This window comes from Pollicipes pollicipes, unplaced genomic scaffold (assembly GCF_011947565.3).
Source record: "Pollicipes pollicipes isolate AB1234 unplaced genomic scaffold, Ppol_2.1 Scaffold_6686;HRSCAF=7923_pilon_pilon_pilon, whole genome shotgun sequence".
NCBI classification, from domain to species: domain Eukaryota; kingdom Metazoa; phylum Arthropoda; class Thecostraca; order Pollicipedomorpha; family Pollicipedidae; genus Pollicipes; species Pollicipes pollicipes.
The window spans coordinates 3,960,408-3,981,040 of record NW_023596921.1 but is presented as its reverse complement, the minus strand read 5'-3'; the positions used below and the strand labels follow the sequence as shown (position 1 = coordinate 3,981,040).

The following is a 20,633-nucleotide window of genomic DNA, read 5'->3' as shown; positions in this document are numbered from 1 at the left end:
CGGGGTGCCGTCGGCTCCGTCCCCCCTCCCCCTCCCCACCTCGGTCATTGGAAACCGGCGGCCAGCCGGGCGCGCCCGGGGGCGTTACGTCAGAGTCGCCAGTGTTGAGCTTGCCCGGCATCACACCGGTCACCAATATTCAGCCAATGCGACGAAGCCAACGGGTGTCACCAAGCCCTGGTCGCGCTGTATGAGCGGCCAGTCTCCAACACAACAGCCGCCCGCGACAGACGCGTACCAACGCCGCTCCGACGGGACCGTTCCAATACGGCGCCGACAAGGCTGTTCGAAATGCCGCGATGCAAATCCTTCATTGGGCGCCGGCGGTGGCGTGGCGTGCTCTCCCGAGAGAGGGCCGTCGCCGGATGCCGCCGAGCCGCCTCCGCGATGTCTTCTCCACCGATGGGGAGCGCCTGGCGAGATGGTGCCTGCAGCCCTGTCGGGCTGCCGTCGCCCGCGTCGACGCTCGTCCAGAGCGTGAGCGTCATCGCGCCCGGGCTCCCGGTCGCCGGAGTCGGGCCGCCTGAGTCCAATACCCATTTGGGCGCAGGAAGAGCATTATTTTATTAAAGCGGCGATGAGTTCTGGATGGCTCCATTGTGCGGCGTGCCGAGGAGATGGGATGAAGTTTGAAGGTGACCGGGAGCTGGCGGCGGCTGAACTCCAGTGTCGTCGGTGATTGCACAGGTCCCCGGGCGGCGCAGACGGGCGACCAGTGGCGACCGGTGGCGGCCGGCACTGGTGAGACCGACTCCGGCGCGGGCAGCCGGCCAGAGGCTTCCACCAAGGGCGACGCCATTCAAGTGCTCAGATCTCTGAGGTAGATCAAGGAAACGGTATGCTGGGAGGGGACATAGGAGTTTGCTATGATTTGGGGCAGCATCAACAACAAGGCAATCATGTAGCCGGAAGGCAATGACTTCCGCTAGATGGGACAGACGGATATCATTTGAATGTATTTGACGACATGTTTTCTCTTCCCTCATACGGTTTGCATCGGTGCGATGAAATCCAATTTCAGGTTATTCGTATCGATGCGGCTCAGCCACATAATGTGTTACCCTTCCCCATAACAAGTTCCTTTTCATTGTCTTAGCCAGACAATGGTCCCTCAATAATTGGTCTCGGTCTACTTATCCATAATCAATTGAAAACAAAGATTATAAAACGCGCCTGACAGACTCAAACAAGTATTCTGACCTGTTGCTTCCCATCAGCTCGACCCACCTCGTGCGAGCCCCGCTCCGGCCTGACCCGACCCGGCCTGCACCACTGACCTGCCTGCGCAGCTCCAGCATGAGCCGGCGGGCCGGCGCGTCACCGGACGGGCCCCGGCACGCCACGCTGACGTGCATGACGTCACTATACGTCACGACGCTGACCGAGACCACGGCGGTCGGCGGCGGCGGCTCCAGCGGGAACAGCGCCGTCACCGTGCTGCCGCCCACCTGTCGAACCGGGATAATGTCAGAATGACGTCATAGGAGCGCTGAGTGCTTTGCTGCGTAGTACGCTGGATGAAAACAGCCATGACAGGAGGACTGACGAGCTCCGTGAGATCGCCAGCACTATCAGGGACCACCCGTCAAGACCGGTGAGGCGACACATTTTGGGTCGGGAATCGGGGACAGCTTGGCCGCGGGGCACGCGGCGCCGGCCGAGGCTCACCGGGTCGCGACAGGGCGCCGCTCCGACTGGTGCCCCGGCCAACTCGGGACGTTTCAACGGCAGTGCTTTGGCGGAAGTGGCGCTCGTGTTAGGCCTTACTTACGGCAGCCGTCGCCGCAGCGGACATCATCAGGGTTGTGGATTACGTTGGCCATACACCCTCGTGCTGGAGGTCTCGAATTTACACCATACATCACCTGGATTGGATCGTTCAACGTGGATTGCCCAGCAAAGCAGCGGTGAGACTGTACTGTATGCACGCGTTTTCTGAAAAACATCCTGTGCTTGCGTCGTTCACGACACACAGACCAGAACGAGGAAGACTGAACTAACCCAGAACGAAGAAGATTGAGCTAAGCCAGAACGAAGAAGATTGATTTCTGTTGATACTCGTAAATTTCATTATTTCTCGGACACCGAGGTAGGGATCACTTATGTATTCGAGAAGCACCATGCTTGCGTATAAAAGGCACATATTTCAGCAATGGTAGAATGAATGTCAAGCAAATCATGCGATTATAGTCTTTAATTGAGAGATGCAACTGCACTGACTGGGGCACTTCCGGGTTACCTGGGGCAAGTTTTCCTCTTCATTTCTCAGAATCCATGAAACAATATCACCGATTCGAAGTGATTCGATGACTGAATTTTACGACACGGACAACAGCGTTTTTTTGTTGTTTTTTTGGGGTGACCCGCATGCTACCGATGATATCACAGGATAAGACAACTTCAGCTATGCTGGCACAATTGGGATCACTTGGCATTTGGAGTAAAACAAGCATATATCCATGCGCCTCCAAAATATGGACGTTCTGGTACGATGGCTGCACAGTCCATGCGAGATAGAAGTCAATGCGTTACCTGCACCAGCGAACATATTTTGAAGCATCGGACGTGTGCAATTTTCCAAACATGTTGAACGTCGGCGTCGTTTCCAATTTTAGACGCCGTGTGACTGCTCACTCGGCACCCATGTCAGGTCGAACATGGTCGAACATGGCCGAATTGTGCATCTGGGACATCGATACAATGTTTTATGTCCCTGAGACACAATGAAGCCAGGAACTCTTAGAGCGTACACATTTCCTCGCTGCGGTGCTGTGAGTCGGTTTTCATTGGGTAACACATAACCCAACGCGACTAAAAACACAACCATAAGCTAGAAGTTTATCCACACCACGACCTTTTCTAGCATGCATGTAAGGTGGGAATCCCACAGATGGTACAAAAGCAAGGCATTTCTACGATTCCAACATAAAATGGAACCCACAGCACAGTGGATACAAAGTTGACCTTACAAGGTATGACGAGTAAAGCGATGTGCAAACGTGTTCTCGTTAAATCATATGTGATAGTTAATGCCTGAACTTCGCATAAAAACGTCAGCTTCCTGGCAGGTTATTGGTACGTGCACGACACGTATAAATACCTTTTTGACTTTTTCCTTTGACCGCGAACTTCTTCAGACGGTCAACAGCGAAACCCATTATTGGCATATTATGACCTGGCGTAAGAACGGGGTGAATTGGCGTAAGTCCTGCATCCTGCAACATGTTGCAGCATGCTGTTTGTCGAGTTATCGCAATGGCAAGGCCTCATGCAACGCTCTTGACCTATTCTCATAAGCAAGTCGTCACGAATGAAGCAATGCCGAGAAGACGAAAAACCTCCAAATTCGGCGCCTAAAATAGTGGCTACGACTTACTTGAACATAATCTACCGTGACATTGTCGAAATCACTTCGACCCAGGCAGCTCTGTTGCTCATTTAGGGGCAATTACAAAGCCAGGCTGTTGGTGCCATTCACTTGGATGTTATGGCACAAGAATGTTGGGAAAGAGAAATGTTCCATGTTTATGTGGAGCACAGAAGATGCCGGGAATGCCTCGCGTTATTGCGTGTGCTCATTCTGGGCGCTCCGAACCAGCTATCTCTTGATGTTTATTACGTCGACGTAGATAGTCCCCGTCTCAGGGCCAGAAAGATTGCTTTCGGAAATCTCCAGAAAAAAATGCCGGACTAGTTGGAAGAAGTTCAAACAGTTCGTCCGACGTTTGCGCCAAACTTACAAGTTCACAGGAAACGTTGCGTGCCTTCCCAAACTCATAGCGTGCATCGAAAACAGCGTCAATGAGCCCACCGAACCTCGGCCAGTTAGGCTAACCTGAATCATAGGGATTTGTGACCACAAATTAGCAGCCCACTGCCCCTGCTTCAAACACGCCCCGATGATGGCCGTCATTTTTACGCAACAGGCTGGATGGATCCAAATGCGCGTCAGGTGGAGCGGGCGCTGATGAGCTAACCGCGCGGGGTTCTCAAATGTGGGAATGTGCGAGCGCGATGTGGGCTAACATTTGTACAATATTCTCTCGCAACTTGAGTACTGTACACGAACTACGTGCTAATTTCTGCGGTGCATGACTTTCGTGCATTCGGATCCTTTCAGTCACGGTCCTGAACAAGACGATCCAGAAAATGTGTTTCGATGCTCTGTGGTGCGGTTTCTCATTGCAATGTATTAGTATCCTCCGCCTTTCTGCGAACTCCTTTCCCACAACCCTCTCAAGGTAAAACACCAAAGAGGGATCGGAAGACTGTAACAACCGATAGAAAGAGGCACCTCAACTTCAGTTTCGTTGCCGTTAATAATCCGGGTGAACCTGAGTGGCCATCTGATAAGTACCATGATCAGCTATGCTCTTGCACGCATTCATCGTTTATACGTGTTTATGACTAGAAAGGCAGTGAGATCGTCAGCAGCCTTGGTTTATTTTGCGAGAATACCTAACGAACGCCAAATTCACAAAGAATAATCTGCCACTGGTGTCCTTCATTGTATTAGCTATTGCATTGCATAGTGTGAAATGCATTCGCCTCCGACAGGAGACCTCATTGAGTCTGATGACCGCATTTAAGCTCGATAAATCACAGCACCGCTGGCCGCGCGGCGTCACAAATCGCCCGGCCGGCCGCGCGCAAGCCCCGGACGGATATTGAGGCGTAGGGCAGCCGGCCCGACATGAAACGGTAGCCGGCTGTCGCTCGCGCGCCGGGCCGCCGCCGGCCAAACCGATTACTCGTCGAGACAGGTGCAATTAATGACGCCTGCCGGGCTCCGATCCGGCGGCCCGAGTCTGGTTCACGATTGCCAATGGTGCCGGCATGACTCGGGCGTCCCCTGCCGGGTGAGGCAGACGCTTCCCCGCCAGGCGGACCACTGAAGCAAGCGCCTGGGAAGCGGAACGAAGCGATGCGAGGCGACGCGCCGCTTCAGTCGACGGTGTGTGCAAAGGGTGGACAGCGCTTTACTTTGATGGCGGTGTTAATAGGCGGCGATAAGTGTGTGAACAGAATGCCCTATATGACTGATCGTACCGTACGCTCTAGAAGTTTCGGATCGACGCTCGAGCCTTTGCAGGCGGTCGACGTGATGAGGACAGCTCTGATGGGACGCGGCCGACAGGTAAGTCTTACACCGAAATATCACGCCAGTTAGCCCAGAATATGACAATATTATATAACATAGCTCGACTATCACATTATAATAGCTATATGATAAGTGGCGGCCACTTAAGTCGACGCTTGGTATGTTTATTTAACTCCAAAGGGAAAACGCGCCAAGCTACCGGATGGCACAACAAAAAGGTCCCCAAATTTAACGGTGTACTTCTTCGGATTGGAAAAGGAACAACAATGATATTCTAGCAGGAAATTTTGAACTACATCAAAAGATCACTCACATTTTCTCACAGATAACTTTAAAAAATGTAGAGATAGCATAGCATTCACTTACCTGAATTGCATCATTCTTAAGATTTTGCAACTTTAATTGATGTCGAAGGTTTCATGGCAAAACAGCAGTGCGTGCCAGAAGTATGACAGCAATTTAATACATTCGTTGCTGTTCTTCAATCTGTCCCTCCAATAACGGTCTACTAAGCAGCGCAAAGATGCCTTTATAGATAAATGGACGCTAAAATGCAAAGTCTATCTACATGAACCGTGCAGAGACGGTTCTCAAGGAGAAATGTGTCGAACCATCAAGGACTGCTTCGAGCAAAAAGACGGCCGACGACGTCTTCTTATGGCTGAGTTTCCAAAGTTTCAATGCACAAGCCAGGATCAACTGATTTATGCGGGAACTTGAGAAGAATGCTTCCTGTGCCAACAGGCCGAGGAGTGGCCGAAGCACAACACTGTCCGAAGACCAGCTGGGCGGGGTGGATGAGCTGGCCTGCTCTTAAGAAGACCGGTCTGACACCTGGAGCCTTGAGCCTGGATATTAAGTCTGGAACCCACCTGAGCCTCCTGAGCCATTTCGCGGTTATTTAAGCGGTTTACAACTCCGCCGATGTCCGGCGTCCGGCACGACAAACTGAGATTTCTAGAAGATTAACGACGGAAAAGTCGACAGTAATTTTCAACGATGACGACTTCAGCTTGACATGTCGTTGAGCGCTTAGAAGAACCGTGATTACGAGGTGCGGTTCCAGCTGTACGCTCAGAACAAACGTGATTGCGAGGCGCGGCTTCAGCTGCACGCTCAGAACAACCGTGTCTGCGAGGCGCGGTTTCAGCTGCACGCTCAGAACAACCGTGGTTGCGGGGCGCGGTTCCAGCTGCAGGCTCAGAACAACCGTGTCTGTGAGGCGCGGTTCCGACGAGCTGGCTGTGCCATGACCAATTAAGATTTTCGGTAAAAGCCATGGTTAGCTTGGGTGTCGCCGGAACGGAGACGCTGAAATTTCAGTTTTACTCATCGAAGACGCGTAAGTCGGATCGGCTGCGTATATTCGCTTGCTGGAAGAGAGGCTACTGCAGCGCTACGTGGAATTTCTCCACCCAGCCGGCTTTATTTTCCGTCAGAATGACGCCCAATCATACACAAGCCGGCTCACACGGGGGATACTCACTTCGAATGACTGCCAAACCCCTGGCCGGAGTCCTCTGGACTACTGCGTCTGGAATGCGCTAGCGGAGGATGTGTAACGTTCTTGTCACCAGAAATTCTTCATTCTGGCCGAACTAAAGCAGGCTTTCATGGCCACATGAGAGGAGATGTCACGAGATATCATATATCATATGTTATGAGGAGCAGCATCCATCAGTGGAAGCAACTGTCAAATGCTGTGGTTCTGGCTGATGATGGCCGTCTCGCTTATGTTTCCAATAAAATACTAGGAAGAAATATTTTACAAGTGTGTGTTTCTGCGCTGGCAACGCAAATCCACGGATTACGTTGAAATTCAGCACGCACGCTCTCTATCGTATTTTGCTACGACACGCTGGCATTAGATCCTTAAATCTATATGTTTTCTTAAGTCTGTTGCGTATAAGGGGTCTACCCGGTATGCTGGGAAATAGCCCAAGTGGTTCATACAACCTTTCTGAACGGAAATGGTAGTGTACTACACGCAAAACAGGAGTCGTTAAGTTCCCTCCAAGATGCAATCGTGTGGCGTACCTCTACCAGAATCACAGACATCACCCACACTCGAAACCCAACCAATCGAGCCAAACTAAATCGGCTCACCTGTAACGGTGCCTCCGGACCGGCGAGGTTCGCCAGCAGCACGCTAGATGGCAGCACGATCGAGCTCTCGGCCAGCCAGCGCGCCCAGCGGGCCGGCAGCAGGGTGTAGAAGGCGTGCGTCAGGAGACGGCTGACGGCCGTGTCGGCGGACGTCTTGAGGTCGTCCATGACCCGCCGTGCCGCCCAGAGCCGCGGCACGGCGCCCTCGGTACGCGTCGGAAGCGCCACGCGCGCCAGGCTGCAGCAGTTGTTCAGCCGCAGACGCCAGCGAGGCTCCTCGTGGCGCCGCAGGTCCACCGGGATCACGGCCTGTCAGTGAGAGGGTGGGAGCGTGAGGGGACGCCAGGCGCGGAGCGCTGCGGACTCAGCGGCATCGCCGTGTGTCGAGAGAAGGGACGGCAGGGCACAGCGGCAACAGCGGGGGTACTAGCGGCACAGCTTGGGGGTGGCAGGAAGCGGCGGCAGCGGGGGTACCAGCGGCACAGCCTGGGGATGGCAGGAAGCGGCGGCAGCGGGGGTACCAGCGGCACAGCCTGAGAGTGGCAGGAAGCGGCCGCAGCTGGGGTACCAGAGGCACAGCCTGGGGACGGCAGGAAGCGGCCGCAGCGGGGGTACCAGTGGCACAGCCTGGGGGTGGCATGAAGCGGCCACAGCTGGGGTACCAGCGGCACAGCCTGGGGGTGGCAGGAAGCGGCCACAGCTGGGGTACCAGCGGCACAGCCTGGGGACGGCAGGAAGCGGCGCCAGCGGGGGTACCAGCGGCACAGTCTGGGGGTGGCAGGAAGCGGCGGCAGCGGATTTCAGAGTTCCACTGAGACCACAGTTTGAGAAGGGATGGGGAAATGGAGTGCAGGCTCTTGCATGTTTACTGAATTAGGGCTTACGGGCAGCGAGGACACCGCTGAGGCGAGCGCACCGCAGGTCCACCGCCAATAAAGTCTGTGGTCGAAGCCGAATGAAAAGAATGCGGTGGGACAACGGGACCTATGCTCCCTGGTTTCACCTGTCTTACATCCTACCAAAGTTTAAGCCCGTGATATTCCCCTCGTTCAGGCCAGACGAGATGCTCGCCAGGTGACCACAGGTTAGCCAGCGCAGCTTGTGGCCGGGATATGTCGGGGGAGCGTTCAATGTCCGCCGTCGGCGCATAGGTCACGCGGAAGCTTGGCGCCCCGTCCGCAGCTCAGGCCCGGGTCGGCACGTGGCGAACTGCTTTGTGCCAGACATGGAGCAGTTTCAGCCGTTTCTAAGCTCTCACAATGATCTCTCAGCCATTACCGACCTTTCAAATTCCAGGAACGATCTGAAAGTATGTACCAAACATTTGAAAGCGAGCCAATTCCAAAGCAAACCTTTAACGTGCACTTCTTGGACACAAGCTTCGACTGTTCTAACGGGCAACGCTTGCGTATATTGAGCGTTTATATAACTAAATCATTCATAATGAAAGAAATGAATGAATGATAAAAAGTCAAAAATAGTGTGCTGTGATAATAAATGATAATGAACAAAAATGTTAAATAGATAAATAGATGAGTGTTAGTGATCCCCTCACCTTTACGACGCATTTCACTGCTACTGTCGTCAGCCTCGCAGCACCGCCGATGCCGATGGTCATAGGTCCACCTCACCGCGCGTGTTTTATTCCATTCCAGAAAAACACACTGGATGTGGTTTTGACCATGCAAAGCGTGCCTGGGACCATCATTTCCTCTGAGTCGGAGCGCGCATTTTTGCAACGGCTTCCAATGACGACCGCCAGCCCGCCACGCAGCCGCGTTGCCTTAGAAACGCCTGTTCCAGCTGCGACACTGGCAGCCGGCCTCGCGGGCGGGCAGAGTCCAGTCGTAATAGATATTGAGTGCCCAGTGTGTGTCCGCTGGCTGGTAACGTGGCCGTCCGGGTCAGAGGTCCAGAGTGGCATAGGGAGGTCACCGGACCAGTCAACTGACGGGCAGCAGACACCAGCCTAGCCCGATGTCCAAATTTGTTGAGGGGGGTTGTGAGTCCAGTAGGAACCGGTTGCTGCTTGATGTGGGAGGGCTGGATACGGCAGGCTTTAACCTCGATGCCAACTCATTCGTTGTATGATGGGGTTATTTGGTACTCTTTGTGTATGCATGACTTTGTACCCTTCATCACTGTCCGCTGTTTTTATTTATTCTTTATCTTTCCGACAAATGGCCAGTAATAGCCACGCATTTGTATGTGGAGGGTTAGCTGACGTCCAATAGTCCAGCTGGGCACGCATAGGTCAACAGTTCGGCAGAAGAGTACATCAGCACTGCCGGTGGTTCCGTCCGGTAGACAAAGGTTGTCGGCTCGGCCATAGGTACATTTCGGCGGACGGAAGGCACAGGGCCAGCCCGTGGTCCAATTGGCAGACGTCAGATGCTCCGAGATCCAATAAATCCAATCCAATTCGGCGGCGGACCGTAGGCCATCAGCTATCGCTGCAGACCGACCAGGAGCCAAAGCCCGGTCTCGCAGACAATGGCCTTCTAAGAATACCTTTGTGTAGAGCTGTATGTGGTGAACTAATAACGAATGCCTAATATATAACGAATAACGAGACTTGAGTTGCCGCCTTGCACGGATGACACCTGTCGCCCCGGAGCGCTTCGGTTCCGCGGTGGAGAAGACTTCACCAGTGACAGCTTTTGCTCCTTGTTGCTCTTCCGAGCTATACACGCGGATTCCTGTACAGCGCACGGCAAGCAGCACTGTGTTATCTATACGCATAATGTCGCGTACGAATGCACTCAACAGTTTACGGTGACAAAGGACCACTGAAACGGGAAGCCATTTTAAAAATGTGCAACCAACCGTACCATCAATCTTGCAAATTGGACTGTGCGCAATAGTTGGCGTCCCGACGATGGCATAAACGCAGCCAACTGCAGTTTGGTCGACCCAAAGCTGTTCACATCAACTAACTAGATCTTTCGCTGACAAGTTTAAACCTTTGATTCGACTTATAGTCGGCTCTTTCTTGCCCTTCTTTTGTACCAAAACTTGTACACAGGTTGGTTAATTTATGCCACCTTAAACAGGGAATATATCATTACGTAAATAACTATCACCGTGGAAGTCAGTGCATAAAAACCGCGTAGTTGTGAGCCACGTATGTAAATGGTGCGACTGAAAGAAGGCATTTCCATTCGACAATCACGATATTTTTCGCTTCGGAAACAGCCGATCCTTATGTAATGTTCCGCGAAGTATGGTGTTCAACATTGACCCCGTGGAAGCCCATGACGAAACAACGGCGCCTGGGGGCTGCACGCGACGGCCCAAGGGAGCAGTCCAATATGTTTCGTATCTTCGATCTTCATCATCAAAGAAGATGGCAATGAGCTGTCCTGTCTTCTCTGCTATAGTCCACCAGCGACTCGTGGAACGAGTCAACGACGAGATAGCGAATGAATGCACGAGCAGCTATTCATCAGTTGTAGTCGGATTTTCTCCGGTTGATATGATAACGTACGGTAGATGGAGGTGCTAATGTCGTCGTGCTGTCCCCGCTGGGTGGCTCCATGCATACATTGCACTTCTTTGTTGAATGTCTTTGACCCACATATTCCATCTGGGAGGTTCAGCATCCTGCTCAACTCTGGCCATCGGTCCAACCTTTATGGGAAGCTGGTCAAGGCCTATAACAAATCGTTATTCATCGTCTACGATAAATGGGGCTGAAGAGACAGAGAACAGGTTCTGGAGAAGTTGGCGGGTAACGTTCACTGAAAAGTCTGAGATATGTGATTGTCCACAGATGGCGTACTTATCCACAGAACTTGGCGTAAATATAATCAAGTGTTAGAAGGCCTATTGGGTACGAGGCATCTTGCCAGAGTTGAATAGCCGCTGATCGTTAAACCTTAAACCGATGACTTAAGTCATAGATCGATCTGGCTGTTTTTATTCAGAGTGCAGGCAAACAAATAGCAAAGAAAGAGAGACAGAAAAAGCGCGAAGTTTTGTTCAAAACCGTCTTCAGGTAAAGAGGTTCGGGAACGTACAAGGGCGCCAGAGGCGAATGGGCAATGTTATCCTAAAGTAACACGACGAGACGTAGACTGAGAAGTTTCGTAGGTCAACACCAGGTGGTCTCTCACTGCGGGTAGTCTCGCCACCTTTCTTGCATGGCTCGCAGAGAAGTAGAAATATGTTTTTGTGTTTAGAATGCGGTTCTGGTCTCTGATTAAAGGGAATTGAGCTATTTTTGGTTTTGGCCGCCTTACATACCTACATACATACGCATCACGACTGGAATAATTGTTCAGACTTCCGTCCTCGCCTGGCGTGTTAGTGCATGCACATACTAGCATGCACACATACCTAAGTGTCACTATGCACATAATGTATGCATACTTACCCACAAGACGAGGACAATAGTCAGAACAATAATCCTATTCGTGATCTTAACACCTCATCTCAATCCGTCTGTAACAATGCTTACTGCATCTTTGTGCAATGCTCCGTTTCGTTTCGACGACGATAAATGCAGTGACATCCGACATCCTGGAATCGCCCCTGCGTAAATTTCCTGTGGCTTTCCTACAGCAGGAAATTGGTGTGATGCATTTCCCTCCTGTCTCGTTCATTCCTCGTTTTTCAATCGGCGTTGAAAGCCTGGTTATTCTGTGGTTTAAAGTTCTCGTTTCTCGCTACGGATCTCAACGATTAACAACGTATTCAAAGCGCCGAGTTTCACTTTTGAAACCTTTAAGTCGTGTTATCTTATCTGTGTGCGTGCGTTCACGTAGCTTTTGAAATCTTCTCATGAAGTCGGCGAGAAATGTAGCAAATCTGCGTGAAGATCGGACAACAAAAGTATTCCGTGAATATATAATGGATTTAGCAAAAGATCCGCATCAGCGGTTGACGTCCTACTGAAAGCAAATGTATGCACTGCATCGGTGCCTTCTGAATAACCAGTTAATTGTAATTATATGAGTGTTACAGCATTATATGAGTTGTGTTACAGCGGCCATCGCTGTACCTACATTAACACGCGCTCGAGGGGGTCAACCTGACCCCCCGAAGGTTTTTCCACAATGGTTTCCGAACGACACGGCGTAGCCGCGCCAAATTTTGCATAGCTGTAGACAATTGCATAGCGGGCCGTTTGGCATCACAAATTGAGATGTATCTTGTAACGTCGCTGACCTATGGCAGATCAAAGTCAGGCCATGCTTTCAGCGAAGGCAATTTCTAGGGAATCCTTCAATCTGATCCAACAACGGAGTGCTAGACGGAGCCATACATCTCTGAGATGCTTTCTTAGGCAACACAGCAGTTGAATGAGCAAATTAAATTGACCTAAGGTCAGGTATGAAGGTCACACCAAGGTCAAAACCAACCTGTTTTGTGACTCTGGGGCTTGCTGTATGGGATAGTTTCTGGTGCTCATTTCGAGTTTATTGATAGCAAGAACCGCATGATTTACCTTCCATTGACTTCTTTGAGGTCATAATAGGTTACTGACCTAAAATAACCCGGGTCAACCTTTTTTTTAGAAACATGCTGCCTAGCGTAATCTTTGTCGCTTAGTCAAATCCAAAACTCAAAGCAATTTTGCTCACCTTGGCCTTTAAAAAATCAAACGAGGTCACTGACCTTGAATGAGAATGTGATCTTTTGGTTAGAAACGATTATCTCGGTTCTAGGGGCACTTTGGAGACCAACCTGAACTTGACATTGTTTGACATATTTTGACCCAAAGGTTATGACTCATGAACCTGAAACTTTGACCTAAGTGAGTTCACGTACAGGTCAACACACCCTATAAATTTGGTGTTTTTAGCTTTCTTAGTTCCCGAGATCTCAGGGGGTCAAATTGACCCCCCCCCCCCCCTCTCCACCCGAGCGAAGGGTATCTAGCCGGCCACCTGGGCGCGTGTTAAAGCTAGGTTACCTGACCTGCATGGTCCCATTCCAGCCTGTGTCATAACTGTGTATTTCTGGATAAATATTTGGGAATGGTTTGCTCCGTGCGCACGTATCAAGATAGCATGGAAGTCATATCAGGTTTCCATGGTGAACGCGCTTTGGAAGTGAAAGAAATCGGCGTGCCCTGAAGTGTCATGCCTTCCTCAGACGCTGACAAACGCCTTGTTCTCTCGACGTCTGGCTTACCTTTTGAAGCGCCGTCACGTTCAGCCGTTCTACTCTTGTGCAAAAGACCTTTCCGAAATAGCCCAGCCCAGATTTCCCACGGCAGGCCTGAGACGGGTTCCCACGGCCACCGACGGGTCGCCAGGCTGTGGTGCCTGAAGCCGCCCAGTTCCGCCACAACGGAGCATTAGCCTCCCGCTGGGCGCTCCTTTACCCTGTCTGCTGTCGTCGAAGGGGCGCTGGGACGGATCGCTTGGTTCGATTTGGTTCGGTCAGGTGCGGTTCAGCTATGCTCGGTTCAGTTCAGTTCGGTTCTCTTCGGTGCCGGGCCGTGCGTTCTGGTCCGATCCGGTTCGAACCGAAGCGAACTGCCACTACGGTACCAAAGCTCAGCCCTGGCTGCTGTCATCGGCTGTACAGCCCTTCAGCGCAAGGGATGGCGGCTGCTTAGCTTGTCTCCCTGAATGTATCGTTGTAGTGCACCTGCGCCAATGTACATGAAATACCCTAACCTGCGCCTGGTCGGGGGCAAGTTGATTTCTCCTCTAAGGGTTTTCGAGCACAGGTAAAAAGCGAACGTTCGCGGCAACATTAATTTCTCAGTAACTGTTCATCTATCAATTTGGCATCCGTTGCACAGGTTTAAATGTTTGATCTACCAAAATCAGGGACCTCAAAAACCTAACATATAACTTATTATGGGTCGTTTGCCATTATTCAAACTTACTGTAGTTCCTGAGCATGACAGTGCCTACAGTTAATTCATTTCAGATTTTTCGAAGCACTCGAGGTCAGTGACTTATGGTCAGGTAAATTTTTGTTATTTTTCGCAGGAATGAAAATTTGTACGAGCTTTTGTATACTTTTGGTGTTTGAACATGACCAAAACAGAATGCCAACTCTCATGAACAACCACCATATGACCACAGAGCGTATGACCTTGGCACAAGCCATAACCCAGAGGGCACCTCTATGGGTGCCTTCTGAAAACTCATACTGAGCTCAAAATAGGCAGTTTTATTGGGTAATCTTGGATGCAGGGCCGGAGTACTCCAATGAAAACATGTGATATCATAATAACGCGCAATGAAGTCACAATAGGTCATGTGAGGGCCTACAAGGACAAATAAGGCCATTCAAGGTCAAAGACCTATTTTGTCAGTAGTGCAAATGGCAGATAAACTAGTGGGACGCGTGCAACCGCATTCTCATCGTGCTTGTGAAGCAGAAGCATAATTTCAGGTACCAATGTGCCAGTTCTCAGTTTGTAACAAATGCACTGCCAAACGTCAAAAGGACTATGTATAGCGTAAATAACGGCTATGTCTTCTTGTGTACCTGTAGATGTTCAACACGTTATTCCTAAGCAGAGAAAAAAACATTGCACTGGCCACATCGGCTCAGTCAGCACTATTTCTTACTTAGATGGTTCATAAGTTTGACCTGTCTTCACCTCAGATCGGCTCTAAGTCAGCCTAAAATGGCATGTTTGTGTCTGGGATATTTTTGTTTCAAAGCTGCACATAACAAAATAAGCTCAGTCAGAGGCACCATGGGTAACGAAGTACCTTTTCTGCTACCGACGAAATTTCGAACCGTCTAAATTGTCACCTGGAGCTAGTTTTTTTCAGCAACCGCTGCAATATAACTCTAAACGCGATACAACACAACCAAATAAAGGCAAATGAAATGCAATGCAGCGTAACCATTAAATATTTTTGTTTCGGGAGTATATTTACACTAAAATATGATTTGCCGGCCATTAAAAACTGGATGCTGGGTTAGACTTAACTGATGAAATTTTCAGATACGGGCATACTTACCACAACCAATCTAGAGGCGTTTAGTCTCCTTTTCATTTGGGTGAGATCGTGTTCCCTAACCAGGGATGTAGTTTCCTATAGTTGTTTATAATTGTTTATTAATAATAATTTTTGTGGTTCAAATATCCAAACCTGATTTTAAAGAACTACACCCCGCTCGTACTTATGAAAAGAAAGTGCGTCAAATCTTTGAAAAAAACTGTTTAAAGTGCATTTCAGGAGCAGGGTCAACCATGTTTTCTTCCCGCACCCCTCCCCATCTCCCGCTCCTACGTGTTTTGCAATGCTGCATCGCTGTAGCCCTAAATTTACCGATAGCATATTTCTGCAGGCACTTGAAAACAATGTCACTGGTTTTGTGACGTCTTCGTACAATCAGCTGGGTGCATTGGCGACCACCACTACCTTCGAATAGTCATTACCTGCGCAGATTTTGTTTATTGTTCATTTAGGACGTAAGCATTCTACAAGCAATAGCCTAATTACGGAAGCGGTCGAGATTTAAGAACAATAAATATACGATGCACACACAAACAAAAAACTTAACCACATACACGTAAACATTACACACAATCGCACATGAAGTCATCAAGAGACTGTTCCACGTGTGTCGGCGAACCTAAGCAAATCAGATAGGAATGATTCTGTTGGGGGAAAAAAGTCAGGTGAGGGAGAATGCTGCAAAAATTGATTGGCAGATAGTGGGTTGTCGTGCGACAAATCCACTTTTAGCAATGTTGACCTTTGCAAATGGCTGGTGGAAAAGGCCAATGTGCCGGGAACGCCGGACGGGTGTAACCAGACTGAACAGGGATGTCAGGTGGGCGCAGTCAAGCCTGTGATGATATGCGTTGCGTGAAATAAGATGTCAGACTGAGCAAAGCGTGCCTTGATAGATGCTGTTTTGAAGAAATTGAAAAGATGCTCATAATCCAGGGGAGGACACCGGGGCTGGCCACTCGAATACGACCACGTGAGAAAGCGGTGTTGTAGTCTTTCGAACCGGGCGAGATGGTGAACGGTAGCACCGCTCCAAATAACGCTGCGGTACTCTATCAATGACCTCGCACAAGCGTTCAAGGCACAAAGCAAGGCCTTGTGATTGAACCGCGCTTGACGAGAACACGACGGCATTTGCACGCTTCGCGTGAGAAGAGCCAGCATACTGTTTGCTTTTGAGACAGTTGAGTCTATGTGATTGGCAAAGGTGAGTTTGGTGTCCAGAAAGGCGCCAAGATTGTGAATCTGTTGGCAGCTATCCAAGCAGTGACCATCTAGTGCTTATGAGTAATGAACAAGTGACGTGCGGAGGGCGAATGAGATGGTATTGCATTTAGCTGGGTTCAATCTCCGTCCCCAGTTTTGGATCATTCACAGAGGCGATCCAAATCCGCCTGAAGTGTAAGACAATCTGCTACGTTGTCGATTCGGTGATACATTTTCACATCATCAGCGTACATAAGGCACTCACTCTCGATTTGGTCAAGAACATCAGCCAGAAAACAGGGGAGCAGCAACGGTCCCGGGATGCTGTCTTCCGGGATACCAGATCGCACTGGAATCCAGTCAGAATGTTTGCCGTTCAGCACTACGCGTTGTGAACGATTGCTGAGGTACGACTCCAGCCGGCTGCACGCGCGGCCAGTGATGCAAAAAGAATAGCAAAGTTTGTGTAGCAGAGGAAGGTGATTGACGCTGGTGAATGCTGAAGAGCAATCGGTGTAAATTGCATCTGTTTGATACCTTCCTTCCGCTACCACCAGGAAGGAAGTATCCTCTTCTTATCCTCAATAGTATACCTTTAGAAAAGCGGTACAGTACCTTACAAACCGGTAATTAGCAACGCTTTCAAGCCGGGCAGCTGCTCACTACGTGAACATAACCACTGGCAGCCCACAGCCATGCACTGAACCCCATTCAGTACCACGTGGCGAACATTCCAGTCCATCTGTCTCAAACGGCAAGATGCTTTAAAACGCAGCGCAGCAAACTAATTACGTTCGTCGCACGCTGCTGTTGCCAGCTAACATTCTACTAGTAATAAGCGTAGATATTTGGTATATTACACTGTCTGGTATGTGCAGTGATACTTTGCTGAAAAATCTGTGAAAAACACTGATCTGAGGGGCATTGGAAAAACACTGTGCGACCACTGATCTGTGACGTCAGCACTGATATAGTATAGTTTGTAGTATATTTTTGTCGCCTGCTAAAAACTATCCTGATCAAAGCCGCTGTATTTGGCAGCAACTCGTGGCTCAACTTGTTCATTCAGCAAAACGCGCTGCGATCCTCACGCTGCAAGCGTTAGCGAATACAGACCATTACTAAGATTTGAGCTTTGTCTTACTAGGATGGTTTGCTGTAATATGGTTTGGTCCATTGCAATTTATTTGCATTTCGTCAATTTGTCGCCAACTGGCTCGCAAAAGTATTCGTTTTTGTCACCGATCTTATCAAGTAAATCAGAAGCCTTTTCAACCCTGAGAGGCACATTGTGAAAAGTGTCGTTCTTGTCTATTGGTATCGTTGTTGCACTCTCTAGGCTACTGGTAGACCAATTTTGAAAAGTGATCTGATGTGACTTGCCACTGGTGGGGGAACAGAATAATTGGAATGGGCTTCCCACAGTCTTAACGCTTATTTGCATGCCTTCAATATCTATATTGACGTGCTCACATAGATTTAAGCTGCCTCTATCAGAACGAGCGTTTTTTGTCTTCATAGTTCCCCTCTGGTGAACTCATCGGTGGCCTAAGGTCAATAATTTGGTGTGCATTTCTCATGGTTTCATGAGACCTTCACAGCGGTGTTTTTGTTTTTCTCATACGGCGCCTGGGAGTTGGAGATCCCAGGGGGAAGTCAGCTTCCCCCGTCTGGGCGCGGCTGTCTCAGACTCCCGGCCGTGTGAGGTCAAATCCTCACCAGTACGATTTGCATGCCGATTCCCTGCCACCGTTTCCGCCCGGCCGTCCTCACCCGCTTGGTTGTGACGGTACATTAGTGTGGCGGGCGGCCAGTGTGCCACGGTCCGGCGAGACCGCCGCGGAGGCGCCACCTCCCATGAGACGTGCTCTCGCCGCCACCGGCTGACGCAGTTAGGGAGCGGACACGATGAGCGTCGCCCGGGCCTGGCCAGGACACCGCCGGCGGCGCTGGACCATGGCGAAGCTCTGCCCGCCACACCATCGGGCGCGCCCCTATTCTAATGCATGCAACACCGACGGGTGGCCGGGTGGGCTGGGCTCGAGCGGCCGTCGGCGTCAGCCGCCGGAACACTTGCCGCGACGAACACCGTCCCCAGGGCCGGACGACTTTTAGGTGACGAGTGCTGCGAGGGGCCATCAGTTTGTGATGGATGGTCTGTTTGACTGGGCTCGTGTATGCGATTAACGGCACGCTGCGCGCAGGAGGACCGGACATGATGAATGACGCGCCGCTGTAAACGCAGCTACGGTGGCACTTGCCGGGTAAATTTGTTGGGAGGACGGCTGTGATAGATGACGTGTCGTACCAAGCGCCTTAGAAGACTGCACCGCAGGAGGAGGAAAGCCGCTGGCTGCAGTCTGGAAGACGGGGAGAGCGTGAAATACGTGTTATTTACCAGTGTGCATGAAAAGGGACTCAAGATTATTCGCATGTGATCCCAGGGATCCTGGTCCGTGCAGGAAGGTCTTTTAGCTCAGCCCGAGATCGCAGTTTCTTGCCGGCGGGGAGAGAGAGGGGGGGGGGGGAGAGAGAGGGAGGGAGGGAGGGAGGGAGGAGGGAGGGAGAGAGGGAGAAAGGAAGGGAGAGAGGTGATTACACGAGAAGATTAACCTTGCTTTTTAGTGGCTCTAGTTCAGCGGTGGCTGGCAAACGGCCCCAGATGCCATGCACGGTAGAAAATATTGCCCAAGTGGCCGCACAGAAAATCCCGGACGCCCGCGCCCGGAGTCCCTTCCTCTGTATCGTCGTCGTCGGCGGTGGTCCGGACGAATCGGCGGGAAATGAGCGGCGTGTGGGCGCACGGCCGGACACCTGGCCCGATTGATTGCCGACCCATTCGGAGAGGGCTCCGCCGGGCCGCGGCCGGCGAGCGGACGAGCCGGCCGACCGTCGCAAGCCGGCCCGCCGCCCCCAGCAACCGGCCGTCGCGCTGACCCTCGGCCGCCGCTGAGAGTCGTTCTCGGGGACGCTCGTGACGGCTAGGGTTCAAACCAGAGGATATCGTGAGAATCGCGAGAAACCAGAAGATAGCGCGAAAGAGCTTTGTGCATCGCGACGTGCTGGCGTTCCATCTTCGTCGCCCTCTTTTTCTCTGCTCAGCACTTATCCTTCTTTACAGGTTCGCCTGCAACACATTTTCCTTTCGCTCGTTGTCTCCTTAGCACAACCTCATGCAGGCCGCGTTATCGGGTGAACTGCGGAGAGAGGGGCTTTGATCTTCGTTTACACTTTCTAGCAGTAGCCCAGCTCCCGGGCAGGGGGAGATCCGTGTGGTGGAGGCGCCTAGTCTCCAGACCCCCGCCCGACCCGTCATGCCGGACGGAGGCCATAAACCCCGCGGCTGGCGAACGACGCATTAATGAGCGTAGCTACCGACCCCGACATCCATCAGTACCCCTGGGGCGCTCTACTCCTGGGATGAACCAGATCAAGGTCGCCAGACAGCTACTTCGGAGCCGGTAGTGTCAGCAGGGGTGGATTTTAAGTGCGTGTCACACTGCCATCTGAAACGAAAGGGTCAGAGTTCGTAATGGAAACATTACCATCGCCAATGGAACGACGAGATCGAACGCGGGCTCATCTTAGTTTCATAATGTTTAATTCTAGTGTGGAAATCAGCCTCTGTCACAACATGAACCCATTCGGTGTCTACTGATGTCTCTCAACCGCTAGACGTGGTTTAACTTGTGTGCATTTGACATTTGCATTGACCGTCCGTCAAATCGTGTTTGAGAGGGTTGTCACCTGAGTTTTGCGCTCCGGAGGGCAGCAAAGCATAATTTATGAAACAGTACTTCATCATTTGTGTTGGAGCCCCGGATATCCACTCTACTCCGGCGCAGGCTTAGGTAAGTGCTTGTGGTTTGTCCGGCTTCAGTAGAAAATCGATTGCTCCAACTCATAGCTCATGAAATTGATGATCACTCAGATTCTGAGCTACTCTGCAAAAACTTCGAGCTGACTGTGAAGGAGACCCTACATGATTGCGTAGTCGATTACGACGGAAAGGACTTCAGTGGGAACAGTCCAAAATTATACAATTTGGCTCATTCGAGACAATACAATGACACCGCTCCAAATCCAGCACAAATCTGGATGCGTGGGCTTTAGCTGAATGTTTGCTTTCGATCGCCAGCGCATCATCAGCCACACATGCATCATATGTAAGAATATCCGGTGATCATCATGAATGATGACGCCCATCGCGCATGGTGCTAAGGTGCTTCATCATCGCTCCGGTGTCACGGATCAGACGTTATTTCTGGTCTCCTGTTAGC

General features: G+C 50.9%; 1 protein-coding gene across 1 annotated transcript in view; it reads right to left on the bottom strand.

Annotated features, from left to right (window-relative positions):
• The window catches only part of LOC119107319 (uncharacterized), a 130,039-nt gene that overhangs the window by 55,926 nt on the left and 53,480 nt on the right, over window positions 1–20,633 (bottom strand). Inside the window, exons 5-6 of the mRNA XM_037230745.1 lie at window positions 7,208–7,516; window positions 1,278–1,448 (exon numbers count right to left, since the gene is read on the bottom strand). Of these exons, the coding sequence (XP_037086640.1) occupies window positions 1,278–1,448; window positions 7,208–7,516 (480 nt within the window). The remainder of the gene's footprint in view (window positions 1–1,277; window positions 1,449–7,207; window positions 7,517–20,633) is intronic.